This window comes from Electrophorus electricus, chromosome 23 (assembly GCF_041902795.1).
Source record: "Electrophorus electricus isolate QZ-2024a chromosome 23, ASM4190279v1, whole genome shotgun sequence".
In the NCBI taxonomy this organism is placed as follows: Eukaryota; Metazoa; Chordata; class Actinopteri; order Gymnotiformes; family Gymnotidae; genus Electrophorus; species Electrophorus electricus.
The window spans coordinates 15,005,001-15,030,000 of record NC_137519.1 but is presented as its reverse complement, the minus strand read 5'-3'; the positions used below and the strand labels follow the sequence as shown (position 1 = coordinate 15,030,000).

Here is a 25,000-nt window from a genome sequence, read left to right as displayed (position 1 = left end):
GGTTGAATCAGCCAATACTACCTAGAACAGACTTTTCTGAATAGTGACGCGAGCTGGTTGGGCTCATGTGGTAATTCTATTTCTCCAACAGCAGAGGGCAGCAGAACCACAGCCTGTGAGCTGCAGTCTGTTCCACTGGTAGTATAACTGCACACACTTCTGCCCACAAGGCATAGCAGGACAGTGGACAGTTTCAGTACAGATGTAAAATAAACACCATTTCAGATAACGGAGATGAGGGGAACAGAGAAGAGAAAGACCCTAAAGACACTGTGAGACTTAAAAGCATGCAAATGTGTCTATGTGTGTGTGTGTGTGTGTGTGTGTGTGTGTGTGTGAACTCACCTGCGACCAGGAGCCCGTAGCCCATTCCGCAGGGCAGGCCTGTGTGTTGCAGGGTTGTGTTTGAGGCGGGACAGAGGCAGGGCACTGGGAGGGTGTAAGCTCTTCCTCCCGCTGGTACATCCTCTTCCTCAGACACCTCACAACCCGCCTCTGCAGTCCTCCTCCACACACCTCACTGCACATGGCCCAGGGCCCCACCCACCAGCTAGCAGGACAAGCAACACCAATCAGACGTACAGTACTTACCACAGAGCATGAACATCTCAATATATTCATAAGGAAAGACATTACACACACACAAACTCATATTCGATAAACCACTGACACTTTGGCCTGTCCATGTAAGACGAACACCAGTAGCCTGTAGACAGTCAAGAGCAGGGGAGCTAGGAAACTGCATCATAGGTCAGTCTACACATACCCCAACATGTCTCCCTCAGGAAATGTCCCCAGGCTCATCTCTCTCACACACACACACAAACACACACAGACTGTACACTGACTGTGTTACAACAATCCCTGCCTGTCACTCAGCCTCTAAAACTGGACCATCAAGATTTTAAAAAATGAATAAAAAAATCTAACTGAAAGGCAAACTCAAAAAGAAGATTCTAAAGGTGTACTATGATCAGTTCTCTACAACAGGGATAATCCAGGCCATCAGAACCTCTAAGCCAGTCCAGGTTTTCACTCTGATCCACAAAAGGTTCGAGTCCCAATAGGGCCACCTGGCTCCAGTGTGCTGGAACAGTACAGACACCAGTCCAACATGCAGTGGGAACCAGTGTTGCAGTACACTGGAAAGTCTTTAGTCACATTTGGTAGTGTAGCACATTCTAAACTCAAACATCTCCTACAACTGCTCACAAAGGTCCCATGACGCAGTTCGGTTTCTGCTGTCCAAAAGCTGTATTGTGGTTGTATGTTCACTCACAAAAACCTCCAAGGTATAGATTATGGTATCCCCTCTTAAACTGCAGTGCCAGAGAAAAAGCAAATTTACATTTATCTGAAGCTTTTTATCAAAAGCAACTTACAAATTCTGACTGAACACAACTTGAGTGTTAAGGGTCTTGAGAACACCTTCCCAGTTGAAGTCTTGCTGGCAATACAGCATGGCACACTCTTCTCTACACTGATCTGATGCTCTTAAACTCTGAGTTCTCCCATCTTAGCAAACTGCCCTGTCTCACCTCTCACCAAACTACCCCATCTTACCAAACTGCCCCATCTCACAGCCTCCCTTGGCTGTAGGTGAAGTCAGGTTTTCCAATAGGCCGTCGGAGTCATACCTCAGGCGCGGTCTGTCTGAACGCAGGGAGACGTGAGAAGACACAATGCGCTCTGAGGATAACCGTTTCCTCCATACGCCATACACAGACCTAAACGTCTTTTCCTCTTAAAGGCCAGGACAAATTGGAGGGGATGAGCTCCGTCACGCTTGGCTCATATTTCTGCAATGTTTCAATAAGTGACTTTTTTCTTGCCGTACATTTAAAGTGGAACAGTAACCTTGCAGGGACCCTCGGTCACCACGGGCTGTGTGTGCCTTTTTCAGGCCGTTTCCCACACCTGCCAAGAATAACTTTCCCCAGCACTTCCAGCTGCTCCCATGAGATCCGAGCTACTGGAAGTAAAGCACTGGAACGTAACGTGACGCTTTAGGGGCCGTGACGGACGCGTTTTGGCTTTGTTACTTCAAGCTCATCTGAAGGGCCACAGTACTTGTATAAATCCATCTTCAGTGAAAACACATATTCAGGTTGTTTATAAGGTGTCTCATGCCAAGTTGGACACTAAAATGGTCACGGCAACGGGAGTGCACTTAGGCTCTATCCATCACTCTTATCCAGGTCACTCTTTATCTGTCCAGGTCACTCTGTACCCATCTAGGTCACTCTTTATCTGACCACATCACTCTTTACCTATAGGCTTTGTAACGTATGTCTGCTCTACCTTTGAGGTGTAATAGTGTGTCACTGACTGACTTCTGATGTTTCAACTTGTTTCTGACTAGAACTAAATGTCATCGGTCCTCTTCTTGACAAACATAAGCGGAAGATGAAAATCTCACATCTAGAATGAGTTCTGGACCTTTAATTAGCTCCCTGGTGCTTTAACTACTAATGCATCACCGCACGTCATGCCAAGAAACAATGGAATAGTTGATTTCTAAGATCACCTTCGAGCCTGTAATTCCTACAGCTCATTCAGAACATATCCCCACACGCTAAGGTCCTAACCTTCTTCAGTTCAGATCCAACGTGTGGCCAAATGAGCCAAAACAAAAATTACACTGAAAAAAGCAAATAATTCAATCCAGACATCCAGGTTGCAGGACAAATCACTGATTACATTCAGCCAAGCATGAGATGGTTCTGTGCTCTGCAGAACACTGTGGAGATAGTGTTGGGCTGCACCCAGCCTGGACCGCGGGATGAGAGACACCCTCATGGTCCTGAATGCAGAGGAGCGAAACTCACACAGGAACTTAGAGAGAGAGAGAGAGAGAGAGAGAGAGAGAAAGAGAAAAAATGAGAAGGGAGAGAGAGACAGAGAGAGAGGGATAGAGAGCCAGAGGTAAAGGTACCGAGGGCTATGTAAAACTCTAACGTAAGCGTATGTTTTCTCCGTGGTGACAGTGGACCCGGGTAAACACAGACGACTGCTCCTGGACGCAGGTAAACGCAGATGACTGCTCCTGGACGTGGGTAAATGGAGATAACTGCTCCTGGATGCATGTAAATAAATGCAGACAACTGCTCCTGGACCCGGGTAAATACAGAGGAGTGCTCCTGGACCTGAGTGAACGTGGACGACTGCTCCTGGATGTAGGTAAATGTAGACAACTGCTCCTGGACCCGGAGAGTCACTGCTCTGCACAGGAGCTGTGAAGGGACCCCCACAGCCCAACACACAGGCTCTGGCCAGGGGCCACAGTGCAGGGGCCCTCGTCAAGCCCTGGATTCCTAGATTCCTGGATTCCTGGCCGGCTAGACGAGCTCCCTCCCAAAAGGGAAGCGGGATCTATCAACCTTGCTCGTGCTACAATAAAACACAGACAAACCTGTCAACACAGCAGAAATTTGCTGGAAAGATAAGTAGAGTTTTTCCCTCCCTCTCCCTCTCTCTCTCTCTCTCTCTCTCTCTCTCTCTCTCTCTCTCTCTCTCTCTCTCTCTCTCTCTCTCTCTCTCTCTCTCTCTCTGTCTGTGCGCATGTCTGTATCTCTGCTCTTTTTTCACTTTTTTCATTTTTCCTCTTTTAAGTCTACATAAATCAATACCCATAGCACTTCAAAGAATAAATAAACATTCCTTTTCGGGGGTCTGCAGACAGTGTCTGTTATTCAATATTCTGGGATAGTTCCAGCTCGGGGGGGGGGGGGGGGGGGGGGGGGAGGGTCACTTATGCCTCGTCTGTCTGCCATTCCCTTGGTGTCTGTACGCAGGACATGGTTACGATCCATATCCAGCGGGACAAATCTGTCTCAGATTGTGGGAACAAGCTACGGAATTTTGCAATGGATGCACTTATGTTGTGGAAGTGATACCCAGGGACCTGGGTGAGACTCTGGGTCAGCAGAACGTGGACATTGCTGAAGGAGGACTGGGCGTACTGGTAATCTGTACTGGTAATCAGAGACCTATGTGGCCTCCACAGGAAGAGGGGGTTACAGTTCTGATCCATGCAGCAGGGGAGAGCACAGGACGTCTGCACAGTCTGGCCCAGGCAATACAGTCAACAAGACACAATCACCCTACAACTACAGACAGCACAGCTAGACAGCACTGTCACAAATGTGCTACACTCCAATACAAACCTAGAAATACATTCCATTCCAACACAAACCCACAAACACACTCCACTCTCTTTGGCCTCACTGCTGTGTTCTGCTGCTAAGATGATCCGTCAGACTTTACACCAGTTAGGGTTTATTGCTTTAAGGAAATGATCATGTGGTCCTGATTTCCATTAAGCAGCCCCTCAAGACACACACACACACACACACACACACACACACACACACACACACACACACACACACACACACACACACACACACACACACACACACACACACACACACACAAATAGACATCTTACAACATGCCAAGGCCTGTAGTTACACATGCGAGAGAGGGGGGGATTTCAAAATGATTGAGAACCACCCAGAGTGTTAGTGAACCACTCAGAGTGCTAGTGAAGCACCCAAAGTGCAAGGGAATCACTCAAGGTGTTAGTGAACCACTCAAGGTGTTAGTGAACCACTCAAGGTGTTAGTGAACCACTCAAGGTGTTAGTGAACCACTGGGCATGGTTACAGTAGCAATGGAGGGGTGAAGCTTTTGTTCAGTATCAAAGAGCTCAGTGAATCAGGCTCAACCAGAAAACACCCCAGACTCCCCAGATACCCCAGACAGCCCAGATACCCCAGACACAGATGTGTTTCGGTGATATGTGTGTGCATATGCTGTGTGTATATGTGTGCTGTGTGTGTGTGTGTGTGTGTGTGTATATATGTGTGCTGTGTGTGTGTGTGTGTGTGTGTGTGTGTGTGTGTGTGTGTGTGTGTGTGTGTGTGTGTGTGTGAGTGTGTGTGTGTGGAGAGGAGAGGAGAGCTTCTCCGATGCCTACATAGCACACAAAGTTTTGGCCCAAGCACAAAACACAGCTCACCCAACAACATGGAAGCACAACACTGTGGCTGACAGGAACACCCTGACTAGCAGCAGCAACACACTGGCCAAGAAAACCACTGGATCAGTGGCTGAACCATTTGACAGGGACAGCCATCAGTTATGCACAGTAGAAATTTGTATGCTAACATTCACACACTCTGAGCAGCATGTCTACAGCACAGAGAAAAGTTGAGTGTCTTACTAAGCTGGGCAGGACTGTGTGTTGCAGATCTGCAAGGTCAGCACAGGCCGTGCGTGAGGGCTACACAGTGAAACGTTGACCTGTGCGCGCTGGTCCTGCAGACAGACGGCCTTCATCCACACACGCCCTGCGGGAGAGACGAGACGTGCCAGATCAGCTCAGCTGGACACAACACTTGGCGGGAGAACTCACTGCAGCGATGCAGAGATGAGCCATGGACAACAGGAAACAACCGCTAAACAGAGAACACACAACCTCCTGCCCCCACTGCTACTGCCCCTCAGTTACTGCCTCCTCCCCTATTGCCCCCCTCTTGTACTGCCCCAGTTTCTGCCCCCTCCTCTATTTCCCCCTCTGCTACCTGCCCTTACTGCTGTGTGTCTGCCTCCGAAACCCACTCATGCAGAGAGACTGTGTGACACACACACACACACCAACCCACATACACACCCACACACACACACACACACACACTAAAGCCGCCAGTTTCTCTCTCACTGTGTTATACACACAAACAAACAAACATATAGATCAGCACACACACACACACACCTCCTGCACACGAGGCAGAGCAGTTGGATCGGATCACGGCCCAGGTGTAATTGGGCTTGTTCTCCTGGATGGGGAGGGTGTACTCCCACAAAACTCCTGGATTCTTTCCCTGCAGGAGAATCTGAGGATAGACAGGACAGGACAGGAGACATGAGACAGAGAGAGATGGAGGGGAGAGAGAGGGATGTTAGGTCATCTAAACACAGCTCTACTGCGCTGCCTCTCTTCTTTCCTCCCAGGGTGGAAGAACACGGCGTGTGTGCGTCTGCGCTGCGGCTGGATCATTGCTGGAGGTGGCCAGAGAGCACTGCAGTGTCTCTCCCCCAGGGCTCACACATGGCACTATGGACAAGCCTTCCGTGTAGAAGCCTGTATCCGTCCGGATTAAACGCCGCCACGGTTCACTTAGCAGACACCACTTTGAGGCTTTTTTTGGGAATCTGTTCTGCATTTTCCGTCGATTGTGTATTTTTGTGATGTCACTGGGGTGTGTGTTATCATTTGTGTTCCTGTTGCATGGAGTGGTGTGTTAAACCAGTGAGGTGGGTGGTCCCGGAGTAGTTCCAAATGACTCAGATTAAAACAGAAGCCCTGGAGACATGGCTGGCGTCAGGAGAGTGTGACAGCGGAAAAGTCCTCCACAAAGAACACAGCCTCAGTTTAATTCATACTCCGTCGCTGTGAAGGGGGATATTCGTCACTATCTGGCAACCCTTCAGCGTGAATAGAAAATAAGCGCAATGACCATGATGACGGCACATGACAGACTAAATCATGGGGTGCGAGTTCAGGAACAATGAGGCATCAGCAAAGCTGTAATCAGGCTTTGAGGGAAGGATGTACTTCCTGCTGACTCACTGTTGCATTCTGGGTCAGAGGAAGCTGTGCATGCAGACACACCACACACGCAGGCCAGCCATGTTGCCAAGGTTCCCTCTTGGGATGGGACGTTGGCCGCAAGGCAAAGCAGAGCAGAGGATCAACTGTGGCATCCTGGTGGTCTGCTGCTGAACTCAGGTGACTTTTAACCGGAAACGAGTGGTGAGCTTAGGGAGAAATAAGGAGATTATCTCTGAGCTGCATTACACGCACACGCACACACACACACACACACACACACACACACACACACACACACACACACACACACACACACACACACACGTGTTTAGTGTTTAGCCCACCTCAGGAGGCACTGTCAGATTAGCAGGTGAATATCACACCAAAGCCCTGCGCTACGCTAGCTTAACTGGGATCAGGTTTACTAACAAGGGTGCTGTAGGTTTACTAATGAGCGTGTTATAGGTTTACTAATGGGGGTGCTATAGAGTTACTAACGAGGATGTTATAGGTTTACCAACAAGGGTGCTATAGGTTTACTAATGAGAGTGCTATAGGTTTACCAACGAGGGTTTTATAGGTTTACTAATGGGGGTGTTATAGGTTTACTAACAAGGGTGCTATAGGTTTACTAAAAAGAGTGCTATAGGTTTACTAACGAGGATGTTATAGGTTTACCAACAAGGGTGCTATAGGTTTACCAACGAGGGTTTTATAAGTTTACTAACGAGGGTGTTATAGGTTTACTAACGAGGGTGCTATAGGTTTACTAACGAGGGTGCTATAGGTTTACTAACGAGGGTGTTAACCGTGAGGAGAAGGACCTGGGACAAATGGACAGACAGAAGGACAGACAGAGAGAAAAGAGAAACACGATGGTAGAGAAAGTGAGAGAGGAGGAGAGTGAAAGAAAAAGAGAGAGAGACAGAGAGAGAGGAGGGGAGTAAGAAAGGGGAGGGAGAGGGTGAGAGAGAAGGACAAGGAGAGAGAGAGAGACTAACAGAGAAAAGCTCCAGAGAAGCCCTGCATGTTAGCCTCTCCAAAGCCCAAATTTATGGCTGGTCAACATGCACAGAATGGTCCAGAATCTGAGGGGTTCTACTGTCCATTTGCACAAGAGCACAGGGTCAGACACAACATGAGGCAACATGAAGGAGGGGGCTGAGGAGTGATTCAGGACAAGTGTGGGAAGTCCTGTAGTCCCGCACAGGACTCTGATAGAGCAAGGATACAGTTTCAGCCTTACTTACCTACATATGCGACAGGACAGCACTTCCTCTCTAACACTTTAATGCTCTCTGTCCAAATACCATAGCAGACTGGCCTTGGAAGACTGGACAAGTGTGCGTGTGTGTGTGTGTGTGTGTGTGTGTGTGTGCGCGTCAGTCCTTTTGTGTAACGGCCTCTCTCCCTCAGTCTGAGCACACACACACACACACACACACACACACACACACCCACACAGACACACACACAGACAGAGTGTTGTGCCTTGTGGGAGCTACAGTTAACTACTAGATTAGGGCATTGTACGAGGTATTGTCACGTGCCAGTTGCCACAGGCTCCCCCAGGGAGGAGTACCTCCAGACACGCGCTCCCCCAGGGAGGAGTATCTCCAGCTTGGAGCAGACACTCTGGGCCTCCTGACCAAACTGTGCCACAAGAATGCCAACACCTGAATGAATCTGTTCCAGTGTTTCAGACAGAGCCGGCCTGCTATGTCTGGACCAGGTCACAGCAGCAACTGTCTTCCTGTTCTTCCTGATTTATTTGTCCAGATTTATTTTGCTAAGTGTGTCTCACTGAGTCAGAGAGGGGTAGAAGCAGAGACAAGCAGAGAATATTCAAAACATCTCCCTCTCACTCTCTCTCTCACTCTCTCCATCACTGCCTCACTCTGCCCCCCCCCCCACTGCCTTTTCATTTGCAAAAACGTGAGGCCCCCTGATTCGCTGATTCTCTGAGTTGAACTGAGAAATCTTAATCTTTTAATCTTAATATTTAATCTCATAATCTCAACCACTCCCCACTACCACCATATAATGTTTGTAATTATGGAGCATAGTAACAGATTAATGCATCTCATCTGCAAATCAGTTACCTGCTACCACAGGCCACCTCAATGAGAGGAGAAAGACACAGAGAGACACACAGAGAAAGAGACAGTGAGACAGAGAGAGACAGAGAGAACTCATTTCATAAGAAATGGCACACTGATGTTATGTAAAGGTGACGAACAAAGTGGATCAAACCAGATGACAGTTAGCAGTCTGTGTAGTGAACTATGGCTAAGAGTGAACATGACAACAAGAGTGAACATGATGAGAGTGAACATGATGAGAGAGAACATGACGAGAGTGAACTCGACGAGAGTGAACATGGAAAGACTGACTTCTGGCTAAGAGTGAACATGGCAAGAGTGAGCTCTGGCTAAGAGTGAACAGTGGCTAAGTGTGAAACGTGAACATGTCTAGAACTCACACAGAGAACTGCTGCAGTGCCAAATGCTATGTGGTTAAAGACTGTTAACACAGAGGCAGTGGGCAAGGCCTCCTACACACTCCTCTGGTCGCACAGCTGTGTGGGCGTCCTTAGTTAAATTCAGCTTTCAAACGACTCTGTCTCTGAAGCCGTTTACCCTGATTTGGAGTTGTACAGCTGGAGAGATGGAGGGATGGAGAGAGGTAGAGGTGGAGAGATGACTGAACGCTGTCTGTGATGCTCTTCCTCTCTCCACAGTCTCTCAGGTCAGAGTTCAGTGCCAGGCTCGTGACTGGTACAGGTGGCATAACCAACAGTCCTGAACTGAACATATGCCACATGTACTCTCTCTCCGTCAGTCACTTTCACTCACTCACTCTCTCTCTCTCTCTCTCTCCCCTTCCCCAGTCCGCCACCTAACTGAGCCCTGTCACTCTGTCACTCCCGGTCACCCCAGTCCCTCTATGTCACTCCCTGTCACTCTCGAGTGTGAGGGCCACTCACTTCAAAGCGCAGGGTCTCGTTGGTGGGTCCCACTGTCTCCAGGCTCTCTGGCACATTGTGTGAGCGCTGATAGTGGAATACGGTGCCGGCGAAGTGGAATTTGCCCGGCCAGTCCACTGTCCAGTCTGCGGTCAGGTAGTAGGTGTTGCTCTCCACCCCTCGGACGGCTAGGTAGCTGGTGGAGATCTCTGTCTCCTGTATCCGGATAGTACGAGCTCCAACAGGCACGGTTACGATGGGGTAGTACTCTGGAGAGTGTGAGAGAGAGCGAGGAAGACATGGCTATGAGACAGTAATAAAAAAATCTCTTTAGTTCTGCCCTCAACATGTCCTCTAACAATAAAGACTTTGGCACTCTAGAGTTTCTTGCTGAGTTTCATGGTGAATCCATCACTGAGATAAATCCATCAGAACCCCCCCCCATCAGAACCCAGCACCCCCCCCATCAGAACCCAGCACTCTGGCCCAGTCTGGGCCCTCACCGTCGGCCGTGTGCTGGAGTGTGTACTGCCCACTGTACCACTTGCAGGTGGAATTGTCTCCTTTACACACACCACATATATCCAGAGTTGCCCCGGAGCCCAGCACCTGGTCACAGCCCACCGGCTGTAGGGAGTGAGGAGAAGCTTGATTAGGATGGAGCTTCTGTACATGCACACCATCAACTCCAACACTGACTTACTGTACACAAGGTAAACACACACCACCACACACAGCGTAACACAACCCCACACTCAAACACACTGAAACACAGCGTAGCAATTTAACAGTGTAACATAAGACAACACGGCACAAGGTTCACGTCAAAGTAATACAATTTTAAAACTCAGTTTCCACAGCATACCTGACAAATCCCGTCGATACAGACGTCCGGTTTGTGATCGGAGCAGGGCGTGCCATCCTTCACCTTGCTGGCCATGGCGAAGAAAAAGTCAAAGTCGTCAGCGATGCAGTACAGCTTACAGACGTCCTCCTCTGGAGAAGAGAGAGACGACATGCTTCTGGGTTACAGCGTTTCGTATTAGTACAGTGCTCTTTATACTGTAGCACTGCATATGGTGTACAAACACACACACATAGAGAGAGAGAGAGAGAGAGAGAGCGCATTAAGAGACTGAATAGACAATCCTGACACCAATCAGCTGATGTCTGAGCGACCTGCACCTGATTATACACATCTTGAGAAACCAATCTCATAAATACAGTGTTAATTCTGTACTGTTTTAGTGTGCTCTGCTTTGTGTGTGTGTGTGACAGCAAGATCAAACCAAAGAACACCAGAGTGGAAAGACCAGAATACGCCACCCTAACTAGAGCAGTACATACCCAAGACTACAGCCTGACATGTAGCAACAAATGGACCCCTAACGGCAGATTGCAGGACTCTGAGCGCCCCACTGAGCCTAGAACACAGACCAGGGCCCAGGCCACACAGCTAAGAGCAGGTCCGTTTAAACATACACCCCAGAGAGGGGGTTACGGGCTGCAAACTAGTCAAGCCTCTGTGGGATCAATCTTTTGTATTATTCCTGTGAAACAACCAAACATAACAGAATCCAAACAGCGCAGGACACCAACCGACCTTGTGAAACTTGAGGGTCTACACTCCCAAGCAGTGGAAGCACGTCAGCTGTGTCCTGATTACGCAGCAGGCAGACGAGAAGTCTGGGCGTGCTCTGGAACCCAACAGTAGGGGGCGCAACATGTTTGGCTCTGCCTGTTCATCCTGTCTTACCCAACTTCTCACCAGTTTCTCAAGAGATCCTGGCAATGTCACACCATCTACATTCCACTACCTTGCATTAAGAGGTCACATCGCTTAAAAAAACGCATAAATTAAAGACTGTTTTTCTGTCATTTTCCCTTCAGTCTTAAAGGTTTACAGGACAGTTAGGCAGAGCTGAGGGCATTAAGTGCCCAACTGCCATCCCACTAAACCGTGTGTGGACAGTCTGTCATTCTGACATGAGGACAATCTGTCTTACTGACAACGAACAATATTGACTTTACGCTCTCTCTTTATGCTCTCTGAATTTACACGCTCTCTTTATGCTCTTTACGCTCTCTGACTTTCTCTCATTTCTCCTTCAACTCTATTTCTCCCACTCTCCGTTTCTCTAAGCCTGTCTCTCTCACTCTCATTTTTCCGTCTCTCTTCCTCCCTCACTCTGTCTCTCCCTTTCTCCGTGTCTTGGTGTGTCAGAGGTAAATCCCTCCCCTGAGATCCATCCCACTAATCCAGCTTTGCTCCACTAACGTCTCACGAGTGGCCACACGTCTCGTCTGTGGTTCGTGCAGTCATGCATCAGAAAGCACTGAGACGACAAAGCTACGACTTCTGCGACGGCACTGACCTTTTCCCGGAAAACAAACACGATTGTTTCCATGTTCAAAACCCTCCACGCCGTTGCCAAGACGAGTATACACAAAAATCAACAACCTCCACCTGATCCCGAGTCCCTTCTAAACATCTGTGTCTCATTGGACCACAGGCTCTACGGAGGCGCCTGGGCGCACTGCCCAGTCAGAGTTCCTTCGCCACAGAGCTGCCGTACCTTCCACCCTGGTGTAGGGTTTCCATCGGTAGTACCAGCCGCGGAAGGGCCTGCCATTGTACTCGGCGCACTGCTGTGCGCGGAAGCTGGCCGAGCCGTCCTGGCACGGATCGCCGTTACACAGTTGGTACAGGCGGCCGGCTCCCTGGCAAAAACGTCCACTGTGCTGTGGGCTTTGGGAGGGAGAAGTGGTGATTAGCGCACTTAACACTGCAAACATCACACACACACACACATACACTCCTGAGCAAGTGGTCGACAAACAAAAGGAAGAGAGATTCCTGTATCAGAAGACTCCTACGTTTATGCTACTGTGTTACAGTAAAAACTAAATCTCTTTTTACTTTAGGACATTTTTATAAAGATGTCAGAGGAGAAAAAAAATGATAACAAAAAAGAAAAGCAAGGACCTCTAACTGCTTTTAAACCGGTTCGGTCGTTTTGTTCTGTCTGTGTCAGGGACATTTCATTAATGGCAGAAGTTTCCACTGCACCACCGTAAATGGCCACGCTGGACACCGCACAAGTGGACAGGGATGTGGTGAGACACTAAAATGTGCCCACAGACCGAAATGCAGCCTAAGCAGCATCGTGCATTTCCATGGGCCTTGTTCCTTAACAAAACTTCCATACTGCGTGGCTATGAGAGGCGACTGTGTCTACACACACAGTAGGCAGACTCACACACACGAAAAGCACACATTACCATGAAATATAATGACATTTTATGGAAGAAAAAAGACGTGTTGTGATGAATACAGGTGTACGTCAGTCCATCAAATTTTTCAGTCCACTAAATGCATTTCTCATGTGAACGTTCCAGGATCGCCTGTTAGTTTCATGTGTTCCAGTACTGCTTCCTCCTCTAACGGGTGTCTTTTACTTTAAAACTGTCTTGCTGTGGTCTGCCCGTCTGCAGGACAAGGTGCTGGATGATCTCGTGTCCTGAAGAATGTGTCCAGTCCTCTACTCTTGCACTTGGATCTGCTATGACATTTTCACACTTTTCATTTTCTTTCTTTTGGACGACTACAGTGTTCAGAGTGCAAAACCACCTGTCTGCTCGGTTGATGTGCGGGTAAAGTCAGGACAGCTCTGAGGACGATCTGCTACAGAGTTTAACATTCTCTACCAAAACCAAACGTAACAACCTAAACAAACAAACTGGTGACATCATCAGCAGGATGTTATGCAGAGGTCCTGGACCACATTAGGATAAACACAGACAATTCTGAACAGGCATCTGCCAAGGATACTGCAAAGGGCCCACATCATCCACAGGTGAAGAGGTTTAAAAATGAGCTCTCAGGCGGCAGTCAGCGTGCCCTGGCTGGTCCGCTGTGGCACTCTGGGTAAAGCACACGTGAGCACAACCCATCTCTCGTAAACATGGGGATGCGCAGTGTTCCACGTGAAGAGGACATGAACCTCGTGTTTAGAGAGATGAGCCCAGTGTGTGGTGAGTTGAACCCAGTGTGTGGTGAAAGATGGCCCGTGAGCTCCCAGTTAGAGAAGGCCAGTGTGTAGAGAGCGAGTGTGTTTGAAAGTGGGTCACCATCCCACAAACAAGACCTCACAGGTTGTGTGTGTGTTTGTGTCTATGTGTGTGTATGTGTGCATATACATATGTGCATGTGTGCTTGTGTGCTTGTGTGTGTGTGTGTGTAACACATGTCTGCTCACAAAGATGACAGATGAGACTTCCAAAAGCTCTTAAAAGTCATTCTTCAGTTGAGCACTTGTAGGATGATCAGAGAGCGGGGAGAGGGAGAGACAGAGACAGAGACAGAGAGAGAGAGAGAGAGAGAGAGAGAGAGAGAGAGAGAGAGAGAGAGAGAGAGAGAGAGAGAGAGAGACTTTCCACACACAAAGCAAAGACACACAGAACTGTAGGAGGTGTTCCACTTCACTGACCCTGACCCAAGCAAAGAGTTACAAAAGCAATTTCATTCTCCAATTTTGTCTATTACTCACCACCCCACACGTACACTCACTGAACGCTGTTACACACTCACTGAACACTGTTACACGTACACTCACTGAACACTGTTACACGTACACTCACTGAGCACTATTACACACTCACTGAACACTGTTACACGTACACTCACTGAGCACTGTTACACGCACACTCACTGAGCACTGTTACACGCACACTCACTGAGCACTGTTACACGCACACTCACTGAGCACTGTTACACGCACACTCACTGAGCACTGTTACACGCACACTCACTGAGCACTGTTACACGCACACTCACTGAGCACTGTTACACGCACACTCACTGAACACTGTTACACGCACACTCACTGAACACTGTTACACGCACACTCACTGAACACTGTTACACGCACACTCACTGAACACTGTTACACGCACACTCACTGACCACTGTTACACGCACACTCACTGACCACTGTTACACATACACTCACTGACCACTGTTACACATACACTCACTGACCACTGTTACACATACACTCACTGACCACTGTTACACATACACTCACTGACCACTGTTACACACACACTGACTGACCACCATTGCACTTACACTCACTGAACACTATTACACACTCACTCACTGAGCACTATTGCACGCACACTCACTAAGAGTCTCACTCGTGCCTCACTGGCCTGTCAAAGCAGTCCATTTAGCAGCACTCGGACATCTAGCAGGAACCTTGTCCTGTCAGGGGAGATTTCACCTTTGTCTTTGTCTTTAATGACATGCTAAATTATTTCAGTGTGATTATATGTTTCAGAGCCTGAGAGCTGGATAATGGGGGTTTCCCACCGATCTCTAATAAGGAACAAGAAAACAAGTTTGTTATTATAGATCAGTGGGATTTCCCCTTTCAGACTACAGCCTCTGACTACATGACATGGTAAACTCCGCGCTCGGATAGAAACTGCTTCCCTCCTGAAACAGCTGTTCTGTTGTGGCTGATGACAGTGCGATATAACGGCAGGCTGTCCATCAAACCAAGCTTCACAATGGTTTAACCCTCAGATGAAACGCATTCCTGTGTCAGATCAGGGTACCATGCTGCACCAGGCTCCAAAAACAAACAAACGTGAAGGGTAGTCCTAAATCGCTGTAGCAACGGGAAACATCTCTGGTATGACATGCCCCTCCCTTAGTGCCAAAGAACAACATCACAACAGCGCTGCACTTTTTACTGATAATCATCAGATCATTAAGGGGAGTATCTGGTGGCACTGGATCTGGTTAGAACAGGTCTTAACAAAAATGTGGATCAGTATGCAAAGGGTTGTGTAAACAGTTATCAGCTCCAAGGCAGACAGACGGTCCAGCACACCAAACCTTAATCTATGGATCTGATCGGTAGACTCAGCAAGACGGGCCCCTCACACCTAAAGAAGCAGAAGCACACTGACCGACAGGACACACATTGGTTCAAGTTCACCATCATGTTCACACATTCAAGTTTTCAGAAAAGCTGTCTGTTCACTGGCAAGACGAAACAACCTTTGGAAATGCATTCACTGTTGTGGCAACAACTAAATGAAGCTCTAACCACAACCTTGGTTACTAAAAAAATACATTTTTTACATTTATTTTGTATTAAATATCATTTTTCATCAATAAAATATCTCAAAATGTCTGTGCTTTCCTATTGTGGGGAAATTTGTTCCTCACAAAGATGGTAAAACAAACATGTGCGCACGCACACACACACACACACACACACACACACACACACACACACACAAACAACACTCCTGTGTTCTGCGCTCAACTGTTAACTGGAGTTTATTCTGCCTTTAGTCCAGCATAAACGGCCACTGTACTATGAAAATGTTCCATGATCTGTGGTGAGATGCCACCTGAGCCCAGTACTGATGAGGAACCATAAACCATAAAACCCACCAGGACAGAGTGCCCCCTGGAGTAGCCGGAAACCATCGTCATCGTCAATGTTTCTTCAGAGTACGACGACTCTGATAGAAGTGGACTGCCAAAGACAACATCACCGTCAGGTGAAAAACACCTCCCAGCGTCTCCGAGCAACCAGCGTCTATCAGCACAGGAGCGGCTGGCCTGCAGTTTGGACTCTTTCTGAGAAACTGTGGCATTATAATGAAATAAAGGTCAACCGAAAAGCAGACCAGGTGCTGTCAGCAACAGCACAAAACGAAACACAATAAAGGAAACAAATAAACTACATGCTAAAAATATCACAAAAAGGTAAACTGATTCAAATATGCTTGGATCTAAGTAAAAGTACTATGAAATGAAAATGTGTGAGTGTTTAGTGATGATATAACAATGCAGCTGTTTCAACCTTTGCGTGAGCTGCAACTGTTCTTTCATCTCTACTCTCCCATCCTTCTAACACTTAGTACACAAGCTTTTGTGTCTCTGATTTATTTTTATAAAGTGACCAGGGTTCTCCATAAAGGCTCTATATAACTGACAATAGCAATGTGTATAATATAAAACAATAGATTTCTAATATATGTAAGTTCTTAACCAGTGTGTGTGTTCAACAGTGCAGTGAATAGGGTTTGCAATCTCCAAATACAGACCAGTTATATGTGATAAGCCAGGCTACACACACACACACACACACACACACACACACACACACACACACACACACACACACAAATACACAAACATAAACACACACATGAATACACACACAGACGCACACACACACACATACATGAATACACACACAAATGCACACACACATACACACAGAAAGAAGCTGTCAAATATACCAATATACAGTTAGTTAGTTCCTCTCCTCCAGTGGGTGTTCACCTTAGCTGAGGTCAGGGACAGTGCTGACATGCTATTGGCTGGGAAAATTAACTGGGACTGTTGCAGGGTGGGAGTGCTGACATACTATTGGCTGAGATGGTTACCTGGGACTGTTACAGGAGCGTTCACGGTACATGACCCCTCCCCCGCAGGTCCTGGAACAGTCGGACCACTCCGACCAGCTGGACCACTGGCCGTGGACCGCCTTGGGACCCCCATCGCCCAACTTCACACACTGTCCTTTCCGACACCACTGCAACATGGGGACGACACATGACAAGGCAGATTAGACAGAGCACCACTTATAAATGGTGTGTGTGTGTGTGTGTGTGTGTGGTGTGTGTAAGTGGAAAGAGTGTATCTGGGGTAAATGTGAGAGAGTGTATCTGTGAAACGATCTTAGAGTGGGCTGGTTTAGCACAAGGCCCAGTACCACCTGGAGAGCAGAACTAAGTGGAGCCAAGGCACACACACCAGTACACATCACACACTCCTCCACTTCACACACTCTTACACATCAGCACCTCACACCCTCACACACGATCAGCTTACACAGCAGAAACAGTGAGGAGAGCTCCACGTCCACACTATTAGGAAATTAGTCCTGCAGGTGTGTATGCAGCTGAAGAGGAGAGAGAGACAGAGAGACAGAGAGACAGACTGCAAGAGAGGGACACAGTCATTCTGTTTCACTGAGGTTATGTTTTTGGCTCCAAGTGTCTGTGCAGTGCAGTAGCATCAGTGCACTCTGTGGAGTCACCCATTCTCTCACCATGTCTGTCCCACAGACGGTGCCTTCAGCAGCGGGCATGAACTTGGTCTCGCACCGGTGCCCTGCCCGATGGCACCACAGTGACTTGCAGATGTCCTTGAACAGAGCACAAACACATCGTTCATCTGTCCATCACCACCGCCCCACCCCAGCATGCACCTCTGTACTCCAGCCCAACCATAACCAAAGTACATACCAATCATCTACCCCAGCAATCAGAGAAAAGCATATCCATAGCAAACCTTGCGATACCCTGAAGGAAACATTATGGATGTTGCAATACTACAGTAGCATTCGCTTTTTCCCCCCACGATGAAGTGGGAGTGAAATGTGGAGATGGGCTTAGCCTCTGGCTCAGTGTGCATGACACACAGTCAAGCCCAGCTGGGTGAGAGGTCCCTCACCACGCTAATCCGGCACCGCTGCTAATAACCGCCCGCGGTGCGTCATGAGGACCCTCAACACGCAGCAGAAAGAAAAACAAAAACAACGAATGATGTCGGACGTGCTGCTGCCAAATTAAGATGTACGGCAGCCTTTCTGCCGAGCTCACGTTTAAGAATGTGAGGGCCCGGGGGAGGGGCGCATAAGAGACGGAGGTAGAATGGACGATCCGGCAGGCCTGTTTACTGAGCTCCAGCTCTCGCGCCCTCTCTGAAGGGCCTCTGTCTTGCACACAACATCTCCATATCAATGCAACTCTCCGTGCTGAGCATTCCAACAGAGGCTGAAGTCCTTCCTCCACTGCAGCCCTGAATGACTGTGTGGCTCAGACTGGGGGGAAACACTCCACCAAAGCAGTTCGGATGCACTGGCTGAGGACGGTGGAGCGCAAGACCGCCAGCAAAAGCAGAGGACCCTTTAAGTGAAGATATTTCTCTCAGGGAGTTTTTAACGAGTCTCTAAATGGAACATCACTGACTGCATACAGGAAGGGCCAACACTAAAGTATCAAACACATCCTGCAATTCACAATATCCCATCTGATCATAAATTTGACCTGCCTCAGGGATGTTACAGGCATGAGGTCTGGGCAGGAAAATATCTCTAAAGGGGCCTGTTTATAGTAATGCATCATCTGAACATGCAAGATCCACATTTCGATTTCTGAGTCCAACTAATGAGGTAATAACAGTTGGCATTTGTCAGATAGCGTGCAGTGGCCAAATCTGCAAACCTGAATTCATTGACAGGCAGCTGAGATTTTCTGTTCTAACAAAGGTGATATAAGTGCTTCCAGTGTAATTCATTATGTGACATGTGATGTGACATGCATGTCTGCTAAAAGACGTGTAAGACCACTGTAGGTTTAGTGTTGGATACACTCCCAAAGTCTCCTAACAGACTTGTAAGGACATCATCGAATACCTTTGCAAAGTATCCTAACAGACTTGTAAGGACATCATTGAATACCTTCACAAAGTCCAGGCTGCAGAGCTGAGCCTTGGAGCCAAACTGCCACTTGCACTGTGTGTCAGCGTCGTACAACTGCCCAGGAAGTTGCTCAGGGAACCGATACTGGCCAATCAGCTTGGGTTCATCACCTAGACAGGAGGCCTGCGCTGTGCTGTAAATAACAAACACACCCCCACACACACACACACACACACACACACACACACACACACACACACACACACACACACACACACACACACACGCACACAATCTTTAAAAGAATTAAAGATTTGTTGTTTGCAGTGATTTTTTAATGCTAATGGTTCTGTATGCCAGTTATTGCAGCAATGAAGTTAGGAAACTCAAAGAAAAAGACCTGCAGCCAATCACACCATCCGAACGCGAGTTCCATCATAAGTTCATCCTAAACTTTACGATGGGAGTAGTTAGTTTTAAACTAATGACATTTTCATTAGAATTTTGGTTGCACCACAGAAACTTAGGGTGTATCTTAATTAGTAGCACGTAAAGTCACAGTAGATCAAAACACCGTCGCAGGGAATGACGTTTTCAGTCTCTGTGGCCAATCAGTAACGCTATCTGGCACAAAGAGGAAACATCACGCGCACGATCTCGACACGTAGGGAAATCGCTCGCGCTTTCTTTCTGTGCTACATGAACTTCCCTTAACTAGTACGACACACACACCTTAAGTGGTGTGTCATACTAGTTAAGGTGTGTGTCATACTAGGTAAGGTGTGTGTGTGTTTATAGTTAAGGTGTTTGTTTATTACAAAACGAGACAGTGTTTACAGTAACGTGGACTGCTCACAGCCTCCATCTCTTTCATGTGTCTTTATTCTGTTCTGCCGTGGAATGGAACTGTTTCACTGTTCAAACGGGCTCTCAAACTCAATATTTTAATGGTACTTTATCAGTGAACGGTCAGCAACCTTAGCAAACGTTAATGATGGAAAGGCAATATTAGTTATTATTAATGTAAGTTATGGTATCAAATGTATGTTATTAATGTAATGTTAGTTATTTTGTGTGTTCTACCTATAGCTGTCTCAATTTGATATACTATCTGATCGACTAGCTGCGATAAACTCAATTTCATTTTAAAACGTTAGTTTAGCTTCTCCCTCCAAGTTTAAAGATGTCAGTACTTCAGCTGTGCTGGCAACTGCACATAAGTGTTGATGTGTCTGCATAATGCTGCTTACTGCACTGCACGTGGGTGACTGGAATACTGTCACCAACCAAGTTTCGAAATGAGCCTGTAGTCGAATATTTCTGTTATCTATTAATTTATTAGTTATCTATTATCTATTAATATCTCAGAACATCCATTACATGCTTGTAAATTACGACTGTGCTGTGCTGTAAATCTGTGGATAGGAGGTGGTCATAAATCAAATTCAAACTGATCAAAGGGGTATCTATAATCTATAAACCAATATGTATTTCATTTTCCCATCGATCAAATTTGTTTTGGTAGAATTTACACCTGCGATAAGGTATGTGTAAATGTTAAGATTATTTAAACTTCTATTTTAATTAATTTAACGGGTTCCTCCTCCCAGAACTTCACAAGCACAGCACCGCTGATGAAGGACCTCTGTCTGAAAGCATATTAATATGCACACTGGGTCTAAGGCCTCTTGCTGTAATTGGTGTGTATGTGTGTGTGTGTGTGTGTGTGTGTGTGTGTGTGTGTGTGTGTGTGTGTGTGTGTGTGTGTGTGTAGGACAGAACTTACCCCAGGAAGCGACTGAGGTACTGGCGGCTACAGGCTGACCAGGAGAACACGCCGTTATTTCCAGCCAATGTAGGAGACATAATGTTACCCTCTGCCTTCCTACAGGGGTTGCCTTCCCCATCATGGACCATACCAAAACTGGGGGGGATAGAGAGTGAGAGAGAGAGAATAAGAGCATAAGAAACACTGGCCCAGAGAAGAACGGATACAGTCAGTGCAGCACTTTCTCTGCTCAGGCACCAAATATACACACACTTCACACAAGACTTCATACACTCACTAAAAACATACACATATTTATTTATTTAACTATCACTTATGTATTAAAGCATTTGTGTGTGTGTGTGTGTGTGTGTGTGTGTGTGTGTGTGTGTGTGTGTGTGTAAGGGAGTATGTAAGAGAGTACAGTAGGTGTGTGAGTGAGTGTGTGTGCGTGCATGTGCGTGTGTGTCTGTGTGTGTGTGTGTGTGTGTGTGTATAAAATTTGTATTTTGCTTCTTTTTAATTTTTCTCATTCTCAACTCAATTTTATCACTTTTGATCACTTCATCAATTTGGCAACGGTTGTTAATTAGCTACCACTCATGCCAATAAAGCAACCTGAATTTGAAATGTGAAATTTGAATTTGAGAGCAAGGGAGAGAGAAGGAAAAAAGGATAGAGGGATAGAGCGAGAGAAAAGGATAGTCGGAGTGAGAGAGACGCGTTACCCACAGAGCCTATTACAGTACTGTAGAGCCCCAGGTATAAAACCACACCCTTAATCAGGTGGGACTTTACCTCTATAACACACCACAGCTCATCCTGTTCGACGGAGAACTACACATCACACACACACTCAAGGTTGCCAGGTCCACAGTAAACACACACGACTGCTGCCAAACCAGAGCAGACGCATCCAGCGTAGCTGCACTATAACAAGTCTGAAATCACACAGCCTCAGCTTGTCAGTGATTAATGGCTGTTGGAAAAGGAAGGCCTTTGTTTAGCATGAAGAAACGTAACCCATAATGACTCTTCTTAACTTGACCAGAGCGCTTACACCATTCTGAGGGCCACTCCTTCCAGTTCATCCACAGACCCACCGGAGCGAAAACGTTCCGTGAAACTGAAAGGTTCTGTCCCTGTACAAACTTCCTCATATCTCAGCGAAAACAACTAAACACAAACAGAGTAGTTTAGCCTGCAGTGCCACGCATGGTTAATGCTTGGTTATGGAGGGAATGAGGTAATAACATGTGTGTTAATACTGTGTCTCTCCCCAGTGTGGCAGCAGCTCAGAAAGCCCAAAAACAACAAGCATTCTCCAGCAAACATCAACCCCGAGACATGTTTTACAATGTCCAGGGAATAAACTGATGAACAAAATTAACTAGAATGAAGGAGGAGAACATTCTATAAATTTCTCAACACACACACTAGTACGATATGCCAAATCAACACTGGGTTCAGGCCAGGGTGCTTAGCTCTTTAGACTAAGCAGTTACATACAGTGTGTGTGTGTGTGTGTGTGTGTGTGTGTATATATGTATGTTTGTGTATGATGATATTTGTTTGTGTGTGTGTGATCATACTTGTGACCAGACTCATGAGCGATGGTGAAGGTGAGGTGTGTGTGTGTGTGTGTGTGTGTGCGCGAGATCATACTTGTGACCAGACTCATGAGTGATGGTGAAGGTGGTGTGTGTGTGTGTGTGCGTGTGTGTGTGTGTGTGTGTGTGTGTGTGTGTGTGTGTGCGCGAGATCATACTTGTGACCAGACTCATGAGTGATGGTGAAGGTGAGGTGTGAGGTGTGTGTGTGTGTGTGTGTGTGTATGTGTGAGATCATACTTGTGACCAGACTCATGAGTGATGGTGAAGGTGAGGTGTGAGGTGTGTGTGTGTGTGTGTGTGTGTGTGTGTGTGTGTATGTGTGAGATCATACTTGTGACCAGACTCATGAGCGATGGTGAAGGCAAGGCCCAGACCGGTGTCTTCATTTATTGTGCAGCTGCGATATTTACTACACATACCTCTGATGGGGGCAAATCCTGCAAAGAGACAAGACAGAGGAAAAGAGAGACAGGTCAGAGAGACAGGACAGAGGAAGAGAGACAGGTCAGAGAGACAGGACAGAGGAAAAGAGACAGGTCAGAGAGACAGGACAGAGGAAAAGAGACAGGTCAGAGAGACAGGACAGAGGAAAAGAGACAGGTCAGAGAGACAGGACAGAGGAAAAGAGACAGGTCAGAGAGACAAGTCAGAGAGACAAGTCAGAGAGACAGGAAACAAGCAGAGATAAGGGAAGCACTGACATGGGGTCTGAGGGATGGCACACGTGTGTTTCCATGTCAGTGTTTACACAAACGTGAGAATCAGCCAATCATGGCTGGAACAGCCCCAGCTTGTTTAAACTGTCAGCACGCTGTCTTCCAAACGGACACTTAACCCCCACGCCCGCGGAGCCCGAGGTTATGCTCAGAAGACAAAGACAAATCTGTGAGTTGTTACACATCACATACAACCCAAACAAAGGCTCTCCGAGCTTGATCTCAGGCAGCAGATGCCTGTGGTTTGGTGCTTCAGAGCAGAGTTCAGTGCGTTTGGCTCACGTCTCAGTGCACGTCTCAGACTGCCAGATGACTGGGACGTGGGGCGTGGCTTCATCGGGCTTTATGCAGGCGGAGCGAAGCTCCATCTCAGCCCTGGCGAGCTCCACACTGAGCCTGGACCATTTAGTGGGTGCTGGGGGTCTTACTCAGGGCATTGGGGGTCTTACCCAGGGTGTCGCACGGTTCGTTCTTCCACGAGCAGATATCAAGGCCGGTCAGGAGCACGGCGTGGTCGTGACGTTTGCCGTTTTTACCCAGAAGTCCTGACTGCCACTGGCAGAAGCTGTTCAGGGATTGGTCAGCATGGTGGCTTATGGACAGGCCCAGCTACAAACAAGAGAGAGAGAGAGACAGAAAGAGAGAGAGACAGGGGGACAGAGAGAGAGAGAGAGAGAGAGAGAGAGACACAGAGAGAAACAAATGATGGAGACAATGAGAAAGACTAAAAGGCCAAGAGGAAGCAGGAAACCACTTGACCTCAGAGGAAATTTGAACTACCACACTCCTCATTATTCTTTCATCCAGTAAGACAGCAATAAGAAACTGTGAAAGCTGTTTTCTGCACATGAATAAGGTACATTTCAAATCTGAAATACATGTGACCTGAAATGAACTTGGTCTTACTGGGTCCTGTTCTAGAAGAAGCAGACTGACAACAACAATGTTGATATCTGTTCCAATGGTGCCATCCTTGAAGAGGCTGGAGACCTGTTAAAACCACACACACACACCCACACACACACACGCACACACATACACATACACGCACACACACACGCACACATACACATACACACGCGTGCGCGCACACACACGCACACACACACGCACGCGCGCACACACGCACACACGCACGCGCACACACACGCACGCGCACACACACGCACGCGCACACACACGCACGCGCACACACACGCACGCGCACACACACGCACGCGCACACACACGCACACACAGCCATCTGCTAGAGCCAGTAAACTAGCAATGTTTATATGTCTCTGAGACCATGTTCATGACCGTGAGGACGCAGGTGTGACATCTCACCATGTTCATGACCGTGAGGACGTAGGTGGTGACGTTCTCCCTCCCATGTTTCTCCAACATCCTCCTGTCGGCCACTACCAGAGTCTCCACATTCAGACCTCCCACTTTATTCGATGTGATCGGGGATCGCTTTACCCGGCCAGACTGCTCAAACTCATCAGGCATGATAAAACGATCCTCTGTGGGCAGCTTGGGCATGTCTGTGGTCAGTTAGAGAGTGAGACAGAGAAGGAGGGCAAGAACGTGAGACAGAGAGAGCATTCTAACAGCTACTCCTGTTGCCTGACATGCAGGAGGTGTTGACCAATCAGGAAATCTTTACGAGCTGTTTCCTACAAAGGAGAGAATGCACACAGCACGTGCCATGTTATTGCCAGTGGTAATGGTCAGCTCCACAGGCAGTCAGACTTTCTACATCTGATCACACACTCAGACGGGGATGGGCTGTAGCTGATATGGCCAGTGCTCTCAGACA

General features: G+C 47.5%; 1 protein-coding gene across 4 annotated transcripts in view; it reads right to left on the bottom strand.

Annotated features, from left to right (window-relative positions):
* adamts18 (ADAM metallopeptidase with thrombospondin type 1 motif, 18) overlaps positions 1 to 25,000 on the bottom strand; it is a 49,440-nt gene that overhangs the window by 6,339 nt on the left and 18,101 nt on the right. For all 4 annotated transcript variants that reach the window (XM_081706432.1, XM_081706431.1, XM_081706433.1 and 1 more), the window contains 15 exons: positions 24,526 to 24,725; positions 24,106 to 24,189; positions 23,649 to 23,808; positions 22,815 to 22,920; positions 20,889 to 21,026; positions 19,142 to 19,295; positions 17,729 to 17,824; positions 17,061 to 17,209; positions 12,161 to 12,333; positions 10,450 to 10,580; positions 10,088 to 10,211; positions 9,606 to 9,853; positions 5,780 to 5,900; positions 5,228 to 5,354; positions 346 to 550 (listed from right to left, as the gene is read on the bottom strand). In XM_081706432.1, the coding sequence (XP_081562558.1) occupies positions 346 to 550; positions 5,228 to 5,354; positions 5,780 to 5,900; positions 9,606 to 9,853; positions 10,088 to 10,211; positions 10,450 to 10,580; positions 12,161 to 12,333; positions 17,061 to 17,209; positions 17,729 to 17,824; positions 19,142 to 19,295; positions 20,889 to 21,026; positions 22,815 to 22,920; positions 23,649 to 23,808; positions 24,106 to 24,189; positions 24,526 to 24,725 (2,216 nt within the window). The remainder of the gene's footprint in view (positions 1 to 345; positions 551 to 5,227; positions 5,355 to 5,779; positions 5,901 to 9,605; positions 9,854 to 10,087; positions 10,212 to 10,449; positions 10,581 to 12,160; positions 12,334 to 17,060; positions 17,210 to 17,728; positions 17,825 to 19,141; positions 19,296 to 20,888; positions 21,027 to 22,814; positions 22,921 to 23,648; positions 23,809 to 24,105; positions 24,190 to 24,525; positions 24,726 to 25,000) is intronic.